The sequence below is a fragment of the Ctenopharyngodon idella genome, chromosome 22 (genome assembly GCF_019924925.1).
Source record: "Ctenopharyngodon idella isolate HZGC_01 chromosome 22, HZGC01, whole genome shotgun sequence".
Lineage (NCBI taxonomy): Eukaryota > Metazoa > Chordata > Actinopteri > Cypriniformes > Xenocyprididae > Ctenopharyngodon > Ctenopharyngodon idella.
In genome coordinates this window covers 4,526,931-4,548,139 of record NC_067241.1, presented here as the reverse complement: position 1 = coordinate 4,548,139, position 21,209 = coordinate 4,526,931, and the positions used below count along the sequence as shown (strand labels likewise).

The 21,209-nt window shown below is 36.5% G+C and overlaps 1 protein-coding gene across 6 annotated transcripts in view; it reads left to right on the top strand.

The window, feature by feature from the left end:
- Positions 1-2,205: 2,205 nt before the first annotated feature.
- The window catches only part of ptpn22 (protein tyrosine phosphatase non-receptor type 22), a 24,963-nt gene continuing 5,959 nt past the window's right edge, over positions 2,206-21,209 (top strand). Inside the window, exons 1-25 of one of the 6 annotated variants that reach the window (XM_051879917.1) lie at positions 2,206-2,676; positions 6,658-6,766; positions 9,068-9,144; positions 9,310-9,405; positions 9,564-9,602; positions 9,883-9,954; positions 10,588-10,647; positions 11,183-11,325; positions 13,093-13,159; positions 13,281-13,358; positions 13,452-13,532; positions 13,689-13,795; positions 14,527-15,050; positions 15,140-15,229; positions 15,847-15,951; positions 16,047-16,118; positions 16,211-16,338; positions 16,503-16,530; positions 16,621-16,698; positions 19,113-19,181; positions 19,303-19,365; positions 19,450-19,580; positions 20,499-20,526; positions 20,705-20,767; positions 20,834-20,964. In XM_051879917.1, the coding sequence (XP_051735877.1) occupies positions 2,575-2,676; positions 6,658-6,766; positions 9,068-9,144; positions 9,310-9,405; positions 9,564-9,602; positions 9,883-9,954; positions 10,588-10,647; positions 11,183-11,325; positions 13,093-13,159; positions 13,281-13,358; positions 13,452-13,532; positions 13,689-13,795; positions 14,527-15,050; positions 15,140-15,229; positions 15,847-15,951; positions 16,047-16,118; positions 16,211-16,338; positions 16,503-16,530; positions 16,621-16,698; positions 19,113-19,181; positions 19,303-19,365; positions 19,450-19,580; positions 20,499-20,526; positions 20,705-20,767; positions 20,834-20,964 (2,541 nt within the window). In that variant the 5' untranslated portion in view covers positions 2,206-2,574. Of the gene's footprint in view, positions 2,677-6,657; positions 6,767-9,067; positions 9,145-9,309; positions 9,406-9,563; positions 9,603-9,882; positions 9,955-10,587; positions 10,648-11,182; positions 11,326-13,092; positions 13,160-13,280; positions 13,359-13,451; positions 13,533-13,688; positions 13,796-14,526; positions 15,051-15,139; positions 15,230-15,846; positions 15,952-16,046; positions 16,119-16,210; positions 16,339-16,502; positions 16,531-16,620; positions 16,699-19,112; positions 19,182-19,302; positions 19,366-19,449; positions 19,581-20,498; positions 20,527-20,686; positions 20,768-20,833; positions 20,965-21,209 lie in introns of those variants that run through there. The other 5 variants (XM_051879918.1, XM_051879916.1, XM_051879919.1 and 2 more) reach the window with 5 other exon arrangements.

Here is a 21,209-nt window from a genome sequence, read left to right as displayed (position 1 = left end):
CAGCAGATCCTTTAAGTTCTGTAAGTTTTGAGGTGGCGCCTCTATAGATCGTTTGTTTAGCACATCCCACAGATGCTCGATTGGATTGAGATCTGGGGAATTTGGAGGACAAGTCAACACCTCAAACTCATTGTTGTGCTCCTCAAACCATTTCTGAACCATTTTTGCTTTGTGGCAGGGCACATTATCCTGCTGAAAGAGGCCACAGCCACCAGGGAATACCGTTTCCATGAAAGGGTGTACATGGTCTGCAACAATGCTTAGGTAGGTGGTACATGTCAAAATAACATCCACATGGATGGCAGGACCCAAGGTTTGACAGCAGAACATTGCCCAAAGCATCACACTGCCTCCGCCAGCTTGCCTTCTTCCCATAGTGCATCCTGGTGCCATGTGTTACCCAGGTAAGCGACGCACACACACCCGGCCATCCACGTGATGTAAAAGAAAACGTGATTCATCAGACCAGGCCACCTTCTTTCATTGCTCCGTGGTCCAGTTCTGATGCTCACGTGCTCACTGTTGCCGCTTTCAGCGGTGGACAGGGGTCAGCATGGGCACCCTGACTGGTCTGCGGCTATGCAGCCCTATACGCAACAAACTGCAATGCACTGTGTATTCTGACACCTTTCTATCAGAACCAGCATTAAAAGAGGACTTCAAATCCACTGTTTGGAAGTTAGTCGTGCCGAGTCCAACAACAAACGTCTAACCAATCAGCATTAGGGGGCATATGGCGGTCGAGGAGAGAGAACGAGCAAGAGGGAGATTTGAAAATAAGAAAATAAAAAACTGCAGAATGAGAGATGGGACACAATACAAAACACTTTAAAAGAATATCACTGGAATGAAGGTTTATGCCTGGGCAAGTGCTTTAGGACTCGTTTTATATTAGAAAAGCTTTCCAGCGCTGGAGAGAGCTAAGGCCTGAAAACTGCTTTGATCACGCTTATCATGTGAGTACACTGGGTTTTGATTGTCTGGGGCTGCTGTGCTGTTTGCGACTTACAACGAACACTGTATTTACTCGTGTACTGTATGTTTCATTTTTTTTTACTGCTTTATTTTTCGTGAAGCATTTTGTTGCAGACATCCACTCGCATTGCGTGTGAAACAGCGGTAAGATAGTGAGAGTTCTGCAGTTAAACTACTGCACACTGGCGCCCACTAGAGAATGAGGTGTTTAGCGTCATTGGTAGTGCATTCTCCTCGCATGCCAGCAGCGATTGGGCTGGGGTTTGAGACTGACTCGGAGCAGGGTGGTTAGAATTGGAGTGTGAGTTTTGGAGGCGGAGCAATGAAGAGAGGGGTGTGTTTGTTTGGGTTGATTTCAAATATCAACAATGTCCAACAGCATACTTCAAATACCACTTACTGCACCTTTAACTTCTTGAGCAATTTGAGCTACAGAAGCTCATCTGTTGGATCGGACCACATGGGCCAGCCTTCGCTCCCCACGTGCATCAGTGAGCCTTGTCCGCCCATGACCCTGTCACCGGTTCACCACTGTTCCTTCCTTGGACCACTTTTGATAGATACTGACCACTGCAGACCGGGAACACCCCACAAGAGCTGCAGTTTTGGAGATGCTCTGACCCAGTCGTCTAGCCATTACAATTTGGCCCTTGTCAAACTTGCTCAAATCCTTACGCTTGTCCATTTTTCCTGCTTCTAACATGTCATCTTTGAGGACAAAATGTTCACTTGCTGCCTAATATATCCCACCCACTAACAGGTGCCGTGACGATCGAAAAGATAATCAGTGTTATTTACTTCACCTGTCAGTGGTCATAATGTTATACCTGATCGGTGTATATAAATATGTAAAATAAAGATATTTATATTTATAAAAAAAATGCTTGTATAAGAATTAAAACAATAATACAAGAATTAAAAATATAACATAAAAAAAAAAAATGTTTTAGACACCATTTAAGCATGCCAAACCGCAGAAGGACACTGCTGTCAATGCTTGACATGTCAGGTCAACTGCCTGATAACATTAATTCCAAGAGCCACACAAGTATCTCTCTCTGGTCTGACTACATTTAGCCTACACATTCTCTAGATTCATGTTCAACTGTTTTGAATGTCATCAAACAGGCTTGGCCACTTTCAGCAATGAAGCGAATGACTTTGACTCTTTCACTATTTTTTTTTTTTTATACATACAAGCGCACACCCACCCACAAAAGCTTCCTGTGTGAGGGGTATGGGCTCTAAAGCCTTGTGCTACAAAGTGTTGGACAGAAAGAAACAGAAAGACAGCAAGAGAGAGGTTGTCACAGACAGAGAATTAAAATTAGGTATGCAACAATAAAAAAAAAAGCGAGAAACTGAAAGAAGAGATGTAGGGCGGAGAGGGTCACATTGTTACTTAGAGTTGACCACAGAACCTGTGAACTGTTGCTGCCACTGCTTCCGTGACGACACATCGCACAGTTCCTCTACTCAACTACAGACCTACAAGAGACACTTTGTAGAGAGAAAGCGAAAGATGGACTCCTTTTAGAAGCCCACCGATCTCTCTATCTCTGACATGACGGAGGAAGCTGCTGTGTCACACAACATGCCATGGACGCCCAAGCCCGCATTCTGAGGGACCTATTGGCCCAAATCGCCAGCAAGGAAACAGAAGAAGAAGGGGCAGAGAACGGCTTTGCCGGAGAGTTTTTGGTAAGTTATTAACTAGGTTACAGCGTTTACAGATAACACTGCAGGGTTTTGTTACAGTAAAAAAAAAAAATAAAAGTCTCTGACGTTCAGATTCATGTCATGTGACACAGTGGATAGGTTGAAAAAGGTGCCAACGTATCTATTTTTTTACATTATATGCAATGTTTGTGTGGGTATGTGAAAATGTGTGGATTTAGATAATAAAAGCATTAGTACAGCATGTGCCAGAAGCAAGCTAAAAATAAAATGTGTCTGGGCACAGAGCTGATGGCTAAGCGTGGACTTCCTCTTCTGAACACAGTGCCTCTCAATTTAAGCTTTTATAAAAGAAGTTTTCATCTGGTGGGAGGTTATTTATTATTGAACTCCGTTATTATTGAATAAATGGCTGCCTGTATACAACAGGGAGCCTGAAGTTAGACCTTCACCTCACTACTGCTTACATTTGTTTTCCCCAAAAGAACCTTTATGTGCTTTTCCCCTCGAATGTCAACTGTTAGATATTCCATGTGAACAGTCATGGTGACTGAGAGGAAGTGACCCATCATGAACTTAGTCACTTTGAATCAAACCTACGAATGCAAAAACGGAAAATGCAAAAATGAATTTGTTCTCTTAAGATTTGGAAAACCATTTCATCCAAAGCATCTTACAGTGCATTCAGTTGCTTAGAGTGAAACAGGATGTCAGACAGTGATGGATGGACTGTGGCTTTCAAAAAAACACTGTGGGGTCTCTCAATATGCTGATATAAGTACATTATATTTGAATAGAAGTACATAAGCTATTTCTTCACAAAACTAAACTGAAGTAAAAATAATGTTTACCAAAAAGTATCTTATCAGTGTTCACTAGGCATTAATCTCATGACCTTTTTGTCGCTATAGCACCATGCAGTTCCGCTACAGTACTTGAGTTAATGTCAAATGTGTGGCTCTCAGAGTCTACAAAGTAACATTTGGAGAAAAACGTTTTGAAGAAGAACTTTTAGTCAATTCATCTTCGACAGAATGTCTTCTAAATCAAGCTTTTCAGACTGGGGACTTCCAGGGGGTATGTGCCTATTGCTAGGTGGTACGCACCAATTTTTTAAATTATTTTTTTAATAATCAATTTTATATATATATATATATATATATATATATATATATAATATAAATATATATGAAAAAATGAAAATTCTGTCATCATTTACTCACCCTCAAGTTGTTCCAAACCTGCATGGATATCTTTCTTCATAAAAGAAGATATTTTGAAGAATGTCAGTAACCAAACAGTTGATGGACCCCATTGATTTCTATAGTACTTTTTTTTTTTTTTTTTTTTTTTTTTTTTTTTTACACTACTATGGAAGTCAGTGTGGCCCATCAACTGTTTGGTTACCCAAATTTACAAAATGTCTTTTTTTTGTTAAGTAAATGATGACAGAATTTTCATTTTTTGGGTAAACTATATCTTTAAATATGCAGAACACTTCAAATATATTTAAAGCAATAATTAAAAAACTATAATTAAAAAATATTTACAAAAACTTCTGATTTCTTATTGGGTAGAAAAAAAGGTACACTGTCAAATTAATAAAGTAAATATTTCCTAGATAATATTTTAATAAATTTGCTTTGGCTTCAAGTACAAAAGTAAGTATATTTTTGATATATTTTTACTAGTGGGTGCAGGACACTACAGTTCATTTATGTAAGGGAGGATAGCAAAATAATCTGTGACATATTATACCCAAAAATTCTTCATACAGTGACTACCAGTAAAATTTATAAAAAATTTGGAACCAAAAATTATTCAGACACTTTGACCTGACCATGTTTTGCTTAAGTGTTATCTGACATAATTAAGATAAATTTTTTTCTGACACAGTTTAACTCTGAGATCTTGTCATATTTTATTACCATTTTTTTAAACTATAGTGAATAAACTGTAATAATGAATGAAATGTTCAAAGTGTCTGAATAAATTTTAGTTTGACTGTATATTTTGGCCTTGATTTAAGAATTTGTTCCCTAGTTTTTAGTAAATCGTGCACACGGTATAATGAATAACTCCCTCGATTTAAGTAAATTTTGTTCACAATATAATTTGTTTTCTCGTTTTACTAAATTGTGTGCATAAGATAATTATTAATTCCCTTGATTTAGTAAATAGTGGCCGTGTTGTACTAATTAATTTCCTCGTTTTGATTTAACTAAAATAAGGAAACAAATTATTACAAGCCATGATTTAGTAAAATGAGGGAATAAATCATCTTGAGCACACAATTTAGGAACAAATTCAATGGAACAAATTATTATATTGTGTGCGAATTAGTAAAACGTTCTGACGTATTAGTATGTCATGGGAATGAACTGCTATTTTGTGGTCACGAATATACGTATTTTGTTCTGCATGTCATGTTCGGGGCTTGGTATAATAGACAATTATTTAATTTAATAAACAAAATGTTGCCTTCATAATATCACAAATTTTTATTCTCACAAAGTAATGGGTCTTTGTATATGAAAATATCTAGCATATATTTAGGAAGGATGTCCCATGCAAGGAGATCATACTATTTAAAAATCAAAATATTTAAAATATTTAAAAACCTCTGCTGTAAATGAAGATTACAAACACTGTGTTGTCATACAATACAAATTGCCATGTATGAAAATTGACAAGTAATATCATGCCATTTTTAAGGCTTAAACGCTTATCATCCAGTTACCTGTTACTCTTGTAACGATAACAAAGATGGCACCCATAACGTACTTGCCACAATGTGCCAGACCCTGAAGTACCAAAGTGATTCAGGCCTGCCCTTGTCACTATAGCTTCATCCTGTTATGCAGAACAACACATGCTCTGTGGTCCAGCCTGAACGCTACAGATCGTCTGTTATAGTTCTCAGCTACAGCAAAGTGTTTAACACACTGTGAGTGAGGAACAGTGTGTGTCTTCATACAAACTTTCCCAATGTCAAACCAGGCCAGTCTTCTGCCAGTTTTCTTATTCGCATGCTGATTAAAAAATGCACTTTAAATTATCTCTGTCAATCAGCTGCCAAACAAGACTTCCGCCAGAATAAGTGATTTGAATCGCTCGCCAATGGAATGTGTACAGGAAGAGAAACTGTCTATTTGGCAGAGCATGGAAACCAAAGTTCCCATCACACTGAGAGCAGAACTACTGGTCCTCACCGCTGGACCGCTATGTATGCTTGCCGACACGAGACATAAATGTAGAGAAATGTCAGACACGAGTCCAGTCTCACTGTTCAAAACTTGAGGGTTTCCAACCGTGTGATGGCTGGTTCCTCCCATGCAGTCCTGTCCGTTTTAGCTCAGAGATCCCATGCTAATTACTCAGCTTGCTATATTTGCTCACAGTTTGTTGGGCTCATAAAGCTTCTCGTAAGCTCAGCTGTGGTCGGAAAGTCTCTTGGTCTGGTAACAAGGTGCTTGTGCTCAGAGACACACAAAGGAGAACGATGGTACATCCCACACACATGTTGTGACAGCCACAAACACTCACGCATACACAGCCAGACTTATCTAGTTTTCACAGATCTTAACCACAGGGCTATAAACTGCATTCTGTTAGCCTTAGATCATGTTGAGATGTCAAAAACATGGCAAATAGGATTGTTTGAAACACAGGTTTTCTTACTTTGCTTTGTCTTTTAAAAAATATCAATATCAACGTCGGTTGGTTGGTTGATTGGTGCTTAATTGCTTTGATTGGTGCTTTAAGCTAAAAAAAAAAAAATAACTAAAAAGCAATTAAAAAAACTATATAAGGTTTTTAAAATTTGCTTTAGATAAAAACTCAAAAATGTATTCAGGGTTAACCCTGTTAAAAGTTTCTTCTAAAGCGTTTAATATCAATGTTAACATCTTAGCCCTGAACTTGTGGGCTGAACAAACTTCAGTATGCAGAAAGGTTTTATGGCACAAAATCATGACTGAATCTTGTGTAATTTGGTCAAAACAGAAACTGAAGAGGCAGTCTACTAAGTATCGTGCAGAGAAGACATACCCCACCACAGCTGCGGACAAACAAGATAACGTGAAGAAGAACAGATACAAGGACATTGTTCCCTGTGAGTATCACATCTGACATCTTACATAAAGTTACTAAAGTACATTACACTAGGCTACTATACTGCTGTTATCGATTCTTAAATCCCAAGAATTGATTAGTCTAGTCTGTTTTCAATTGATGAATGAACAGAACATGTAGCGCGCCCCCCAACCAATAAATCACAATAATCTTTGTGCTTACTTTTGATATGAAGCAAAGTCTCAGATTTCAAATGACGTCCATCTTATTATGAGATTCAAAAAATAGATACCGTTTTGGCGCTTTTTAATGTGACGTGACAGATCGCTTTAGCGCTTCAGAGAAGCGTCTGCACCGAGTGCATGTGAACATCCTCTCCACTTTAATACCAGGTACAGCGCGAAATAAATATGACTAAACTTCTGAAAGTAGGCTATGTTAAAATATACAGTACAACTTACCGAAATCCGTATCATGTCTCGTGTAATAGCTCAATCAGTGTTTCAACATCACATTTAGGCCTACCTCAGAAAAACATATTCAGTGACCATAAACTCATTAGTCAGCTAGAAAAGTGAACTCTAAAGCAGCATTCTGATAAATATAGCTATGCACCTTTACATATTCATTGTAATGTTGTTCAATATTTAATGTGTTTGAATAAATCAGTTATGACAGCCACAATTTAAATGTTTATATTTCAAAAAACAAAACAAAAAAACGAATTGGAGTAGAAATATGATTATGTAATTCTAAACTTTATTTATTATAAAATACATAATTGAGTGTAATTTAAGTGTTTGTATATAAATAAGTTAATTTTAACCTTCAATATTATAGTAATGTAGTACCAACTGACTCGCATGTGTAGTTTACAGCATTAGTTTAGAGATTTTTTTCCTCTAGAAAATTTGCCATGTACTGTAACTGATATACTACATCCAAAATTACTACATCTAAAATGTACTGATAATCACTATAATAATACAGGTGGTAAAACTGAAAATCACATAATGAATAATAGTTATAATACCATAAGTGGCTTGTCAATAAAACATGTAAACATGCCGATACTCAATATACTGACGATGAAAATGCTGACAATGTACAGGGTCATAAACAAAGACAAAATACCACCAATAAACATTAAAGGGTTAGTTCACCCAAAAATGAAATTTCTGACATTAATTACTCACCCTCATATCGTTCCAAACCCATAAGACCTTTATTCATCTTTGGAACACAAATTAAGATATTTTGTTGAAATCCAAGAGGAAATCCTTAAAATGCTCCACGTGACTACAGTGGTTCAACATTAATATTATGAAGCGACGAGAATACTTTTTGTGCGCAAAAAAACAAAAACAAAACAACTTTATTCAACAAAAAATACATCTTTCCCCTGTCATTCTGCTACGCTATTTACGAGTATTTTAGAGTAAAATTACATGTATTGGGATGTTAAAACATTTACAACATTTTTTACAGTGCATAAACATCTTAAAGATGTTCTATAAACGTCTATTTAACATCTGACAGAAAACATATTAGAGATATATTGCAGATCAGCAAATGCTCTAAAAAATCTTCTATATGAAAATGCGCACATAAAATACTGTACTATACCCTACATACCTTACCATCAATAAATGTAAAAAAAACTGAAACAAATTTACACAGTAAAATACTGTTTTCCATTGAAACAGTAATATACCTTAAAAACAATGCATTCTGGCTAATATTTGTCATTTTAAGAAAAGAGGCCTATAGGCTACTTTCTCGAGAACGACAAATAATCTTACCCAGAATGCATAGTACTATACAGAATGCATTGTAATACACAGAAGTGATATAAAACAACGCATTCTGGGTAATATTATTTGTCATTTTTTATCATATTTGTCAAAACGACAAATCATATTACTCAGAATTCATTGTTTTACAGTATATTACTGTTTCAATGGAAAAAGGTATTTTACTGTGTAAATTTATTTTATTTTTTAGTGTATACTGTACTGTGCGATACTGCTTTATATCATACTGTAGCATACATAATATTATATAATATACAGTACTGTACTATTATATACTGTATTGTAATTATACAATACCAAAATATACTGTATTTTATTGTATTGTGTTATTTATCGGCATTTGTCTCGGTTGTTACATTAGAAAAACTGATGTGACATGCAAAAGACACAAACATGTGAGAGATTAGCACAACATTTGTGCTGTGTGAAAACAGCACTTTATGCACAGCTTAAAAAACATGAAACAAGATGATTGTGAAGATTACAGTAATGAGACTAGAGATGCTGACGACTGTATTTTCTCACAGTTGATCACAGCAGAGTAAAGCTCTCCCTCGTCACATCCAAGCATGATACGGACTACATTAATGCTAGTTTCATTAAGGTAAGATGGTTATATGCAAGAAAGATCTCATGCTATATACACAATATTTAGTCATTTATACACTAAATCCAATACTTTGATGCAGATTAAACAGAAAATGTCATGCTTAAACGATCACTGACAAAATATCAGTAACAGTTGCTATTTGTTCTCTAATTATTTCAGGGGGTGTTGGGATCTAGGGCGTATATTGCCACACAAGGCCCGTTGCCAAACACTGTGCTTGACTTCTGGAGGATGCTGTGGGAATACAATGTGCAGGTGAGTGCTTGATTAAGTAACGTATGACCATTTCACACACATTCCACTTCCTTTAAAAAACAGGTTCAACCTGTTCTATAAGCTTTGTGTACGATCTCAGGCCAAGGAGAATCATTCACATGCGGAAATACCTCCATAACAACTCTTTCTCTATACAGGTTGTCGTGATGGCTTGCCGAGAGTTTGAAATGGGAAGGGTAAGTTGCAACTGACAGTGTGTTAGGGGAAATGTTGTCAGTCACTGTGCTTTAAAGAAAACATTTTTATTAACCACATCCTTCTTGCCTCAGAAAGGTGAAGCAATGCATCAAGCATGACATTTTCTTCAACTTCTTTTTTACATTTTTTTTTTTTATCTTGAGCTTCCACTCTTTCACAACTTTTGTTATGGTTACAGCACTATTCTCATATAGCGCAGAACAGATGCATCTGAAGGGGGCAATTGAGATTGAATGCTGCATTTCCTCTTTATTTCAGAAAAAATGTGAGCGTTATTGGCCGGAGTCAAAGGAGGATGTGTTTGTGTGTGAACCCTTTAACATACACTATGTAAGAGACATTTCTTCCCTCACTCACACCACACTTCCTGTCCTTGTGTTTTATTTTGCGCTCAGACACATGCCTGTTCAAGCTTGATTCTCAGTATTCATTTAGCAGGTCTGAATCTAAAACAACTTGAACCGCTAAGTGGGATGCAAAGAAGGTCACTATATTTTCTTGGTATACTGACATTTATAACAAAAATGTATAGATAACCTTTGCCATTACTGAAAAATCACATTGTAAAAACTTCCGTAACAGATAATGTACTGGCAGAAAATTCACCAGTACATCTATGGATTTTTTTCTTACAGCATTAGGTTTATCTTTAAAAACACTAATAACTTCTAAATAATAAAACTTCTAAATGTAATCTGTGCTGCCTAAATTAATTTTTTTTTTTTCATTTATTTAGACAAAATAGTACAGAATGTTATCGACCATAGCATGAAAATAGTTATCAGCTTATTTTGTCAACCAGAATTTTAATATTGATGCATCCCTCAATAAATAAATATATAAATAAAAAAAGTCAAATGTAGGGGTGGTAGATTGGCAAATAGTGAATAATATTATCCAAAATATTACCAGCACATTGATACTATAAGCATTCCATTCACATATATATTTGCTTTTGTCTAGGAGTCTGATGAAAATAAAGGAGAATATTTGATAAGGACGCTGAAGGTGACATGTAAACAAGTAAGTAACACTTCTTTGGTCTTGACTTCACTGCACTGAAAAAGGTTCAAGGTTTATTTCAGTCATTCAGCTCTTATACAGATATATATAAGAATAATTAATTTGCTTTAATTGATTTTATTCAATTAAAAGTAGTCAAAAACATACTTGATTTTTTTTTTTTTCCAATGTCCAGACTAGCTGTTTGCCAAAATAAGTGCTTTACAGATCGATCTCTCGATGTGTTCACACTTGAGTCAAGTTCCTCAAAATATAAAAAGTATTGCTTTAGGTCAAACACAACGTGACGTGGCTATATATTTTTTCCTCTTGGAAATGTCATTGCGTAAGAGTATTCAGTTTTAAAAGACATATAGAGCAGCAACTGTGGTGGAGATATTGTAGTGGAACAAACATAAACAAAGACAGGTGCTGACATTTCCGCAGATGTTTTGTAGTGATGAAAGAAAACCACCAAAATGTGGTGGTTTAATGACTAGCAAACCAGGTTACCAGAAAAAAACAAAGAGTTTTATATTACACCGGTTATTTCCAGGTGTCCCGGACACTGAAGCAGCTGCACTATGTGAACTGGCCAGATCACGGAGTACCTGACTCCATTCCTGCCATCTTGGAGCTGCTGCAGGACATGAGGATTTACCAGGATCATGATGAGCTTCCAATCTGCATTCACTGCAGGTAAATGCCTATATCTGCTGTGATGGACCTCTATGATTCATTTTTTGCAATGATTGCAGTTGGAGGCCTAATCAGATAAAACGGCGGTTATGTTAAGGCCATTGTGTAATGTTTTGGTGGCCATGAATGAACACAAGATTTATTTGTATCTGTAACCATGGAAAATGCCCACCACCATTTTTTTACACAGGAAATATGTAGGTGGTTGACCAACAACAAGCAAATGCCCCAACAAGCATCTGCACTACTGCTAACACTGAGTTATAATCAGGGCTTGAAATTAACTTTTTCACTAACCGGCCAATTTGGCTACTAAATTTTTAATTTACCAGCCATTCGGAACTTCTACCAGCCAAAAATAAAAGATAAATAAACCAGATTAAAACAAGAGTAACACAAAAAAAATCTAACTTGTATTGTTGTGTTACTTTTGACCCACTGGTGTTCCCAACAGATGGGGTCAAAAGTAACAATGTGCAACTAATGTTCAAAGTGAAATTATACTAAAGTCATTCTACATTTGTACAAAATACCACCTGGTATTGATAGACCACACTTGTGAGTTTATTGACTACAGCAAAAATATATCTCTGTTTAAAAACATTATCCGTCTCAGGATAAGCCAGGGTCTGCTAAACTTGTAGGATGTTGGAAAATAATGTCTTTTCTGTTAACCAAATGTATCACCAATTATGTTTTTTTTTTAATATTCACTATTGCTTCAAAGCGAATGAACAAGCACGCTGTTATTTGTTGCTTAGTGACGTGTATGTTCAAGTAAGACAGATATTCGCAGATTCTGTGCAATATGCTGTATTTAATATATCATGATGAATCACGAAATCTGCGCAGATTTGGCTTACACAAACTTAATCAGCAAAGTAAGTAAAACTCACCAAATTGGCTAGTGATTTGACCCGCCACAGCTGATTTTTACCCGCATTTGGCGGGTTGGCGGGTGTTAATTTCAAACCCTGGTTATAATGACAGTTAATGCTATGCTGAAAGACTAACCAACAGAAGAGAAATAAATTCTTTAAGGTATTCTTTACTAAGTTAACTTGGCCATTTATTTGGACATTCCTCAAACAATCTTTCAGTCTGAACTATGGAGGTCAATAATATCCAGAGAAAATACTAGTATACTTTAATGTCTAGTATGAAAAAAAGGATATTAATTTTGAGATTTGAAAAAAAAATTATTCAACAGTGTTAATAAATTATGATTTTAAAGATTAACCTTAACTTTGGAAAATGTTTTTCCACACCGTATAATCATAGACTTATGAAAAGGATAGTTCACCGAAAAATGAAAATTCTGTCATCATTTACGGGGAGTAATACAAGTTGTTCCAAATCTGTATACATTTTTTTGTTCTGTTGTACACAAAGGAAGATATTTGGAAGAATGTTTGTAACCAAGCAGATCTCGACCCCCATTGACTACCATAGTATTTTTTTTCCTACTATGGTAGTCAGTGGGGGGGGGGGCGAGATCTGCTTGGTTACAAACAATCTTCCAAATATCTTCCATTGCGTACAACAGAACAAAAAATGTTATACAGGTTTGGAACAATTTGAGGGGGGTAAATGATGACAGAATTTTCATGTTTCGGTGAACTATCCCTTTAAAATTAAATAAATTTTATGACTCTTCAGCAGTGTTATGTAAAAACTCTTACACTACACTTAAGAGTAAGAATGTAAGAAAAGATCACTGTGTTTTCACTGTGGCTCATTCTCTTGGGACTGTCTGGGGATTTGCAGTGCAGGCTGTGGAAGAACGGGTGCATTGTGTGCTATCGACTATACCTGGAATCTACTGAAGAGACAGGTAAGAATTCAAAACATCTTCCATTGTACTGGCACAAAAATAAAGAACAGACAAAAACAAAGAACAAACATTTCTGCCTCTTACTTTAGGTGAGATGTTAATCTTATTTGCTCTTGTTTAGATGATACCAGAGGATTTCAGTATCTTTGAGCTGGTGAAGGACATGCGTACACAAAGGCCATCTGTGGTTCAGACTAAGGTAACCAACATATTTTCTCCTTAATTTGCCAACATCAATAAAAACTAAAACGCCTCCATTTTACCTAATTATAATTTCTTCTCTTCCTCTTAGGAACAATATGCACTAGTATACAGGACCATCAAATTGCTGTTTGAGCGATATCTAGCTGCAATGGAAGAACCTGACAGAGAGGTCTGATAAGACCCTGTTATTACTCACTCTGTATTTACATAAATTATGTAATTTTATTTCCCACTGATTTAGCTTTCCAGTTATGACACATTCATATCATAGTCAGAGCTTTTTGCTGGCCTGAGTTATGAACAATTTAATTTGATCCTCAATCAGGTGCCAGCTTCCTCCTCACCTGTCACCATAAGTACTGGGAGTGATCTCTCAGATTTCAGCGACTCCGAATCAGAGACTGACTTCAGAGCGCTTCAAACTGAGCACAGGTCTGAGGAAATCTCTCATTTTAATGGATTTGATGCAGATTTTAGGAATAGTTCACCCAAAAATGAATAATTTATTCTCCCTCATGCTGATCCAAACCTGTATGACTTTCTTGCAGAACACAAACATAGATATATAAAAAAAAAAATGTTTCAACTGTTTTAGTCCATGTAATGAAAGTTAGTGAAGTCCAATGTTGTTTTGGGCCCCACTGACCTTCATAGTATAAAAAGAACAAACAACAACACTGACACATTTTTCAAAATATCTTTCTTCTTTCCATACAGGTGAGGGTGAATGAATAATGACATAATTTTCATTTTTTTCTGAACTTGAAGCTGAAGTGTGTAATTCCTGCTCCAATAGCATCCCCAAAGATAAAAAAAAATAATGATTGTTTTCAAAAAGGTTTCTCCATAGACTCGCCTATCTGCCGTTGGTTAAAAAACAGATAGTCCAACCCTCAAACTAATGCCCTTGGTTGAGCAAGTGTTTCTGTGTCAGGCTGCTCAAACAGACAGAGATGTTTTGATAACACCACAAAGCCACAGTTTTAACACCTCTCGGAGAAATCAACCAACTATTGACATACTTGTATTTACACTTCAACTTATAGAATAGAAACCTAATTGTCATCACAAAGAAAATGCTTGAAGTGTTTCACGTCTAAGACACACTGTGACTGTTTTTCTGTTATTTCTGATTATAACGAAATCTTTCGCTATTATAATAGGAGTAATGAAATGGAAATTCTAATGGATGAACACAATCACATTACACAGAAAGTCACTTCTTGGCCATATCCTCATTTACATCCATTCAGTCAAGAGGACATCTCCACCAAACTCAGTCCTGCAGACATGCTCAGTACAATGCAAACAGACTTTACAACCTATGGATATCAAAGAACTGAGCCATCCACCAGCCTCAACACTGATCTTACCCAAGCGTCATGTTCAAACTATCCCATCAGCCTAGTACAGGAGCTGAGGCCAAATATGAAGCATCTGGAGTGGGAAGAAAACCAAGATGTTAGTCCTGTTGGCAAAGACGACAAGCCTTATATCTCCAGCGCCCCCTGCTTCACTGTGGAAGATCCTTATTTTGGTCCTGAGTCTCCACCGGCTAGTGACAATCCCAGTGTTATGGAATCTATGGTTCATGAAGTCTGGCCGGAGAACCCTAGTTTCACAGTACCTAGTTTTACTCTTAATAACCAGGTGTTGGAACTGCCAAAACATGACTGCAATGACAAAGGTATGAAAACCTGTGACTTTTAACAACTGATTTTCTCAAAAATGATTTATGATGGATCACTTATGATCACTTTTATCATTTGTATAAAGGTGCAAATTCACCTTCATCTGATGAAGACAGCCCTCCTCCTTTGCCAGAGCGAACCCCAGAGTCCTTTGTATTGGCAGAGGAAATGAACGGTTAGTCCTCAATGTCTAAATGAGAACACAATGTCCACTTCTCAGTTCTCACCAATGTATTATTTATATACGATTATGGTATTTAATAATATTTTGAAGTGGCTTGTATTTGTATATTTTCAGCTTAAACAAAATTGTTTATCATGAGTTGAATTGCGTTATACTTTCTAACAGTGTATTATAACTGTGGTTCCAATTATTCATGAGATCACATAATACATTATAAGGTGCATTACAAGACATAATTAATGCATTAAGAATACTTTTTTTTAATATATTTTATATATATAATGTATTATATATACAGGCTGTGTTACCAGTAATTTTAGTACTTTAACTTATTTATTTCAAGTTAGTTGCCATTGCCAAAGCAACATTTCTCTCCTTTTTTAGGTTTTCTATATAATATATATTTTATATTATTTCAGCTTTATTTCAGTTACCGAAAACTGTAATTTTTATAAAAGTTTTAGTTTTGTTTTATTTAACAATAAAAACGTTACATAAACTGACATTTCAAGCCACAGCTTATACTTAGTCCAGTGCCTTTTTTATTAACTTAGAAAATGAAATAATTTTTTTTAAAAACATATCACTATATATGGTCTTGTTTCCAGATATCAGTGAAATCAGTGAAACCAGTGAGCTGACACTGGTGATCCCAACCAGTGAGCTGACACTGGTGATCCCAACCAGTTCAGGCTCTGAGAGTGTCAACAAAGGTGAGCATTTTGCAGACTTGAAAATTTGTGTCTATAATTCAAATATGTGTGGTGGTCTTACAGCACCTGTAAATGTTCCCGTTTTCTCTAAAAAGACAATCCGCCCTCACCTGTACCCCCACTGCCTGAGAGAACTCCAGAATCTTTTGAAATGGCCACGGATGAGGGTATGACAATCATGGACATAGATGAATCAACATCAAATTTCATCTGGTCACTTTGTTTGTACCTTATCTAATTTTCATCTAATTTTCAACAGATTTGGTACAAAATATGACACAGGAAAAGCCACAGGCTGTTGTAATGAGAGTAGGGAAGTCTTTAGAATGGTCTGGGCAAACATCTGAAGCTCAGACAGACATAAAACGATCCTGGTCGAGGAGCAAGGTGAGTAGATGCAGGGCAGTAGATGTATATGCTAATTAAGATTTCATCATTTCAGCACATTAACACACCAACAAACTGTTGCACTTTTTGGATAGGCACACTTCTTTTTTGCTGAGTGCAAAAAATAAGAACAATATATAACAGGCTTGTTTTCTTTATTTCAGAGCTTAAAGCTTAGAATGTCACTTCCTGGTAAGTCAGGATCTCTAAGCAAACCAGCAAAAAATTTATTTTGGCTACAGTCTTGACAACCTTCTTTTTTATTATTTTGTTTTCCTGCAGCAGCATCATCTATTCCACTCAGTCCTATTGCGATCACAAGTCACAGTCCTCCTCCCCTACTGTATAAATATCCTCAGGGTAAGACTCACTACAGTTCACAAGCAAATAATGTAACTTTGAATTTGCTCTACAGAAAGCCACATACTGGTGTTATAAGCTAGGTGACATCGTCATTAAGCAAGTAAAAACATGCCAACTTTAAACGCATTATTAAAATTAAACTATAAAATCAGTACAACAAAGCAAACAAAATACCTTCATACAAATTTATACCGATGTACGCTTCCAGACTTTTGGGAGTCGATTCAGTTATCGTAAACTAATAAGGTAGGTGACGAAACCTTATATAGGCCTACAACATTAAGAAACAAACAAAACATTATTCAAGTTATTATGCTGATATTTCAAATGACAAGATATCTGACATTTCCACTTCATAAAAAGTCTATTCTTGTAAGCACAAGAAGCTTATCTTTGAGAAATCTGAGCTGAATGCTACTGTAGCTTGAGGTAAAAGTCTATTGCAGTCTCTCTTTAATGAGTAAACTTATGATTAATGGTTGTTCTGTTCTGTTCTCTTACTTACTTCTTGTTTCAAAGACATCTGTTGCGTTGATCAGTCATGATTGTTTAGCTTCTGTATTATGTAGTTACGGTAGCAAAGACTATAGAATAACACTTAAAGGGGCTTTGACGGTAACTATTCTGAACTTTTGAACGAATCTTTTAAAGGAACGACTCAAAAAGACACCCACCAGTCGCCGCTTATTGGTAATGATGTAACCATAGACTGTAAAAAAAGATGTAGGCCAGTGATCGCGATCGACTGGTAGATTTTTATCACTGTCCCAGAGGCTCCCAAAAATAACAGAAATATGAGTACAAAAAGACATTTCTCCAGTCTTTGTACTGTATTTTGTATTTATTTTTCTGTTATTTTTGAGACTACTGGGACAGTGATAAAGGTAAATAGCCCACATCATGCCTGAGTCTGTAAACGGCCATTAACAGAGGCCAGAGACGCTGAAGATGGACACAAAGAGGAGAAAATTCTGTATCAGGCAGAGCAGCTCACTGTTCACGATGCTCGAAATATAGGAAGAAAATATAAATACTGAATCGGGGGTGAGGGGTTATATGAATGGATCTCAGAGGGGAACTTACTGTCTTCAGGAAAGTTTCGATGGCAATGGCATTTTATTTTCCTCTGACATAAAGTAGCTATTTATAAGCGCAGTGCTGCTTTGTTTACTGCCGCCGTAACCAAGGAAACGCTGTATCACTGCTCTTCCATAAGCGCCGCCTGCTGCCAGAGAGTGAATTTGCGTCTCATTCAGCCTGTCTGCTGTTTTTGTTTCATGCTTTTTTTTTTGTGTGTAGCATATAATTTCACAAAGATAAAGTCAGACAGTTCTGTTTTTGCTTTAAATCTTGAAATTAAATATAATTCAAATTAGGGATGTGACGGTGAGAAAATTTTTTTTTTTAAACCACGTCTTTTTATCTAAAAACGCGTGGAAAGCGCGGCCAAGTCGCTTTCTCCTCGTTTCCAAAGCGCTTGCGCTCCAGTGGCGTCTGTTATTGCTATGCAACCATGGACTGCGCTCTCCACGACTTGGAATGTTTTTGACATGAAAAATAAAAACCCGCCCTGTACAGCTATGATCAGCTGTTCGGCTGAGCTTTCGATGTTTTGTTACGGAAAATTGTAATGATTGTATCATTACAGTAATAAATGCACAAAATTTATCGACGTAGACCTCATGTTTAATATGATAGTTTCGTCCTTACATCTGTTGTTAGTCATGAGAGCATTTACATTAGTCAATAAATACGTGGATCCGCGACTAATGTTAGATTGACCTGATGGACGAGGGTTAGAATTTTTGTTCAGCATGCCAGAGGTTCTGGGTTCTAATCCGCCCTTGTGTAATTTTTTTTTTTTTTTTAATACTACGTTAATTGCAATAAATGCAAATATTTTTAACACGTTAAAGTGGAAAAAAAAATTAACCTCGGTGCCGCGGTAGGCAAGTGATCAAACCGGTGTTGCAACTGAACACCAGTAACACCGACTACCGTAGCAAGCCTAATTCAAATCAAAAACAGCTGCTCATGCAAAGTGTGTAGCACCTTTGTTTGGATTGTGATTAAAATGCAGTGGCTACCTCTAATTTGAAATGGCTAGATATTTTTGTTTATAATAATAATAATAATCTGCAACCAGTATCGGAATCGGCCAATTTTGCTTGTAAAAATAAATAAATAAATCAGAATCTGAACTGGCCAGATTTCTGTTCTGGAAATGTATGCAAATTAGCACATATTTAATTAGATAATCCCTCATTTGAATATTTAAATATAACAGTTCAGAGAACTTGTAATACAAAACTTTTACCCTATTCACCTAGTGTGTCTTGAAGTTCTGTCAGTGTTATTCTAGTTAATTATTTTTAATATAGGCTATTATTACTTCCCATTTTTTACCTCAGAATCTCAACTACACACCCTTACACCACATGAGCAGACATCTGAGACATTTAGACCAGTTCCAGGGACGGGTACTGTATATCACATATCCATCTAACTAAAAACACAAATTTAATTGTTTAATATACATTTTTTTCTGATATATAAATATGCACAAACTCACAGTATGTTTTGCTGTTGTGTTTCATGAAGAAAGTGTTACTCCACCACTTCCTGAAAGAACTCCAGAATCTTTCGTGTTTCACACGGAGAAAGGTGCAGTATACAATACTTACAGTAGTATACAGAATCTACGTCTACATTTGTTACATTTGTTAAAAGATATTTTTTCCGTTAAAGTGGGTGACAACAATGCCCTCTGTCTGCCAGCTGAGGCCGAGCAGCAGAGACTGAGAGTGGGCACATCATCTGAATGGTCAGGCAGCTCCCAACCCAGATCATTCCTGGAAAGTTCTTGGAGCCGAAGCAAGGTTACATTGCACTTACCTTTATACTCTCTCTATGTTATACTATATGCTAAAAATGAATTGTATCAACATTTAGGAGTACACTAGCATATAGCTGACTTCAATGCAAATAGATATGGACTAAAAAACACTCTAATTCTCATGCAGTCTATAACTTAAAGGGTTAGTTCACCCAAAAATGAAAATTCTGTCATTAATTACTCACCCTCATGTCATTCTAAACTCCTTCGTTCATCTTCAGAACACAAATGAAGATATTTTTGATGAAATCCGAGAGGTCTCTGAAACACTCATAGGCAGCAAAGTCATTGCACCTTTCAAGGCCCAGAAAGGTAGTAAAGACATGGTTAAAATAGTCCATGTGACTACAGTGGTTCAACCTTAATGTTATGAAGCTTTTTGTGCGCAAAAACAAAACAAAAATAACGACTTTATTTAACAATTTTTTCTCTTCCCTGTCAGTCTCCTATGCTGTTTACGTTGCAGAGACAGCGCAGTGCTTTTGTGTTCTACGTCAGAACGCCAGCTCATTATTGGTCGACTCCTGTGTCAGCATCACACGCATACGTCGTACTTTTTCCGCACAAAAAGTATTCTTGTCAGTGCATAACATTGAGGTTGAACCACTGTAGTCACATGGACTATTTTAATGATGTTTTTACTACCTTTCTGGGCCTTGAAATGTGCAGTGACGTTGCTGCCTATGTGTGGTTCAAAAATATAAAAATATATTCATTTGTTTTCCGAAGATGAATGAAGGTCTTACGGGTTTGGAACAAGTTGAGGGTGAGTAATTAATGACAGAAATATCATTTTTGGGTGAACTAATCCTTTAATCTGAATAGAGGTGCTGTGCTATGACTTTCCTTTTGTATGATCAATGCTTGACTCATTCTTACCAAATGTGTCATTTTCTAACAGAGCGTCAGAGCAAAAGGTTCAAAACAAGGTAGGCTGGTGTTTCCATTTTGCCCACCCACACCTCAGTCAGTAGTGTCATTACAATATAACATGCACAAATTTGCCCTCTCAAGCGCACTGTAGTGTAGTGTTTGTCACTGCGACAGAGATAAAGATGATGCACTATTTTTGGATCTATGTGTGCACAGCTGTGTTTAATTTTACAGAGCCTCTATCTGTGGCTCTGCCGACTCCTCCAGTCCCTGTAACCATGGCAATTAGAGGCAAAGGTGAGTGACAGTGATTGATATCAGTTTATTAAACTGCATAAGCAAGACCACATAACCTTAGTTTAGCTTGCCCTGTGGCTAATACAGTAGAGCACCAGCCGGCACCCAGCAGTCAGCCAGCAGCAACGAGACCAACAGAGAACCATTCAAACAGAGGGGGAGAGAAAACTTCACTGGTCAGCAAGGCCAGGACTAAGGTTCAGTTTCTAAAGTCTCTGTATTTGGTACATGTAAAGTGCATTGCACAATAAACATGTCAAATTGAGTTTATTGATGTCAAATAAATATTTATTTTGTTTGCCATTGAACGCACATACAAAACAATGTATAGCCTACCTAGAATACACTTTTAAGGGGCAGTTCACACAGATTGTTTTTGTATTCCATTGTGCAACTTTTCCTTTTTTTTTTTTTTTTTTATAAAAATGCACTAGACAGACAC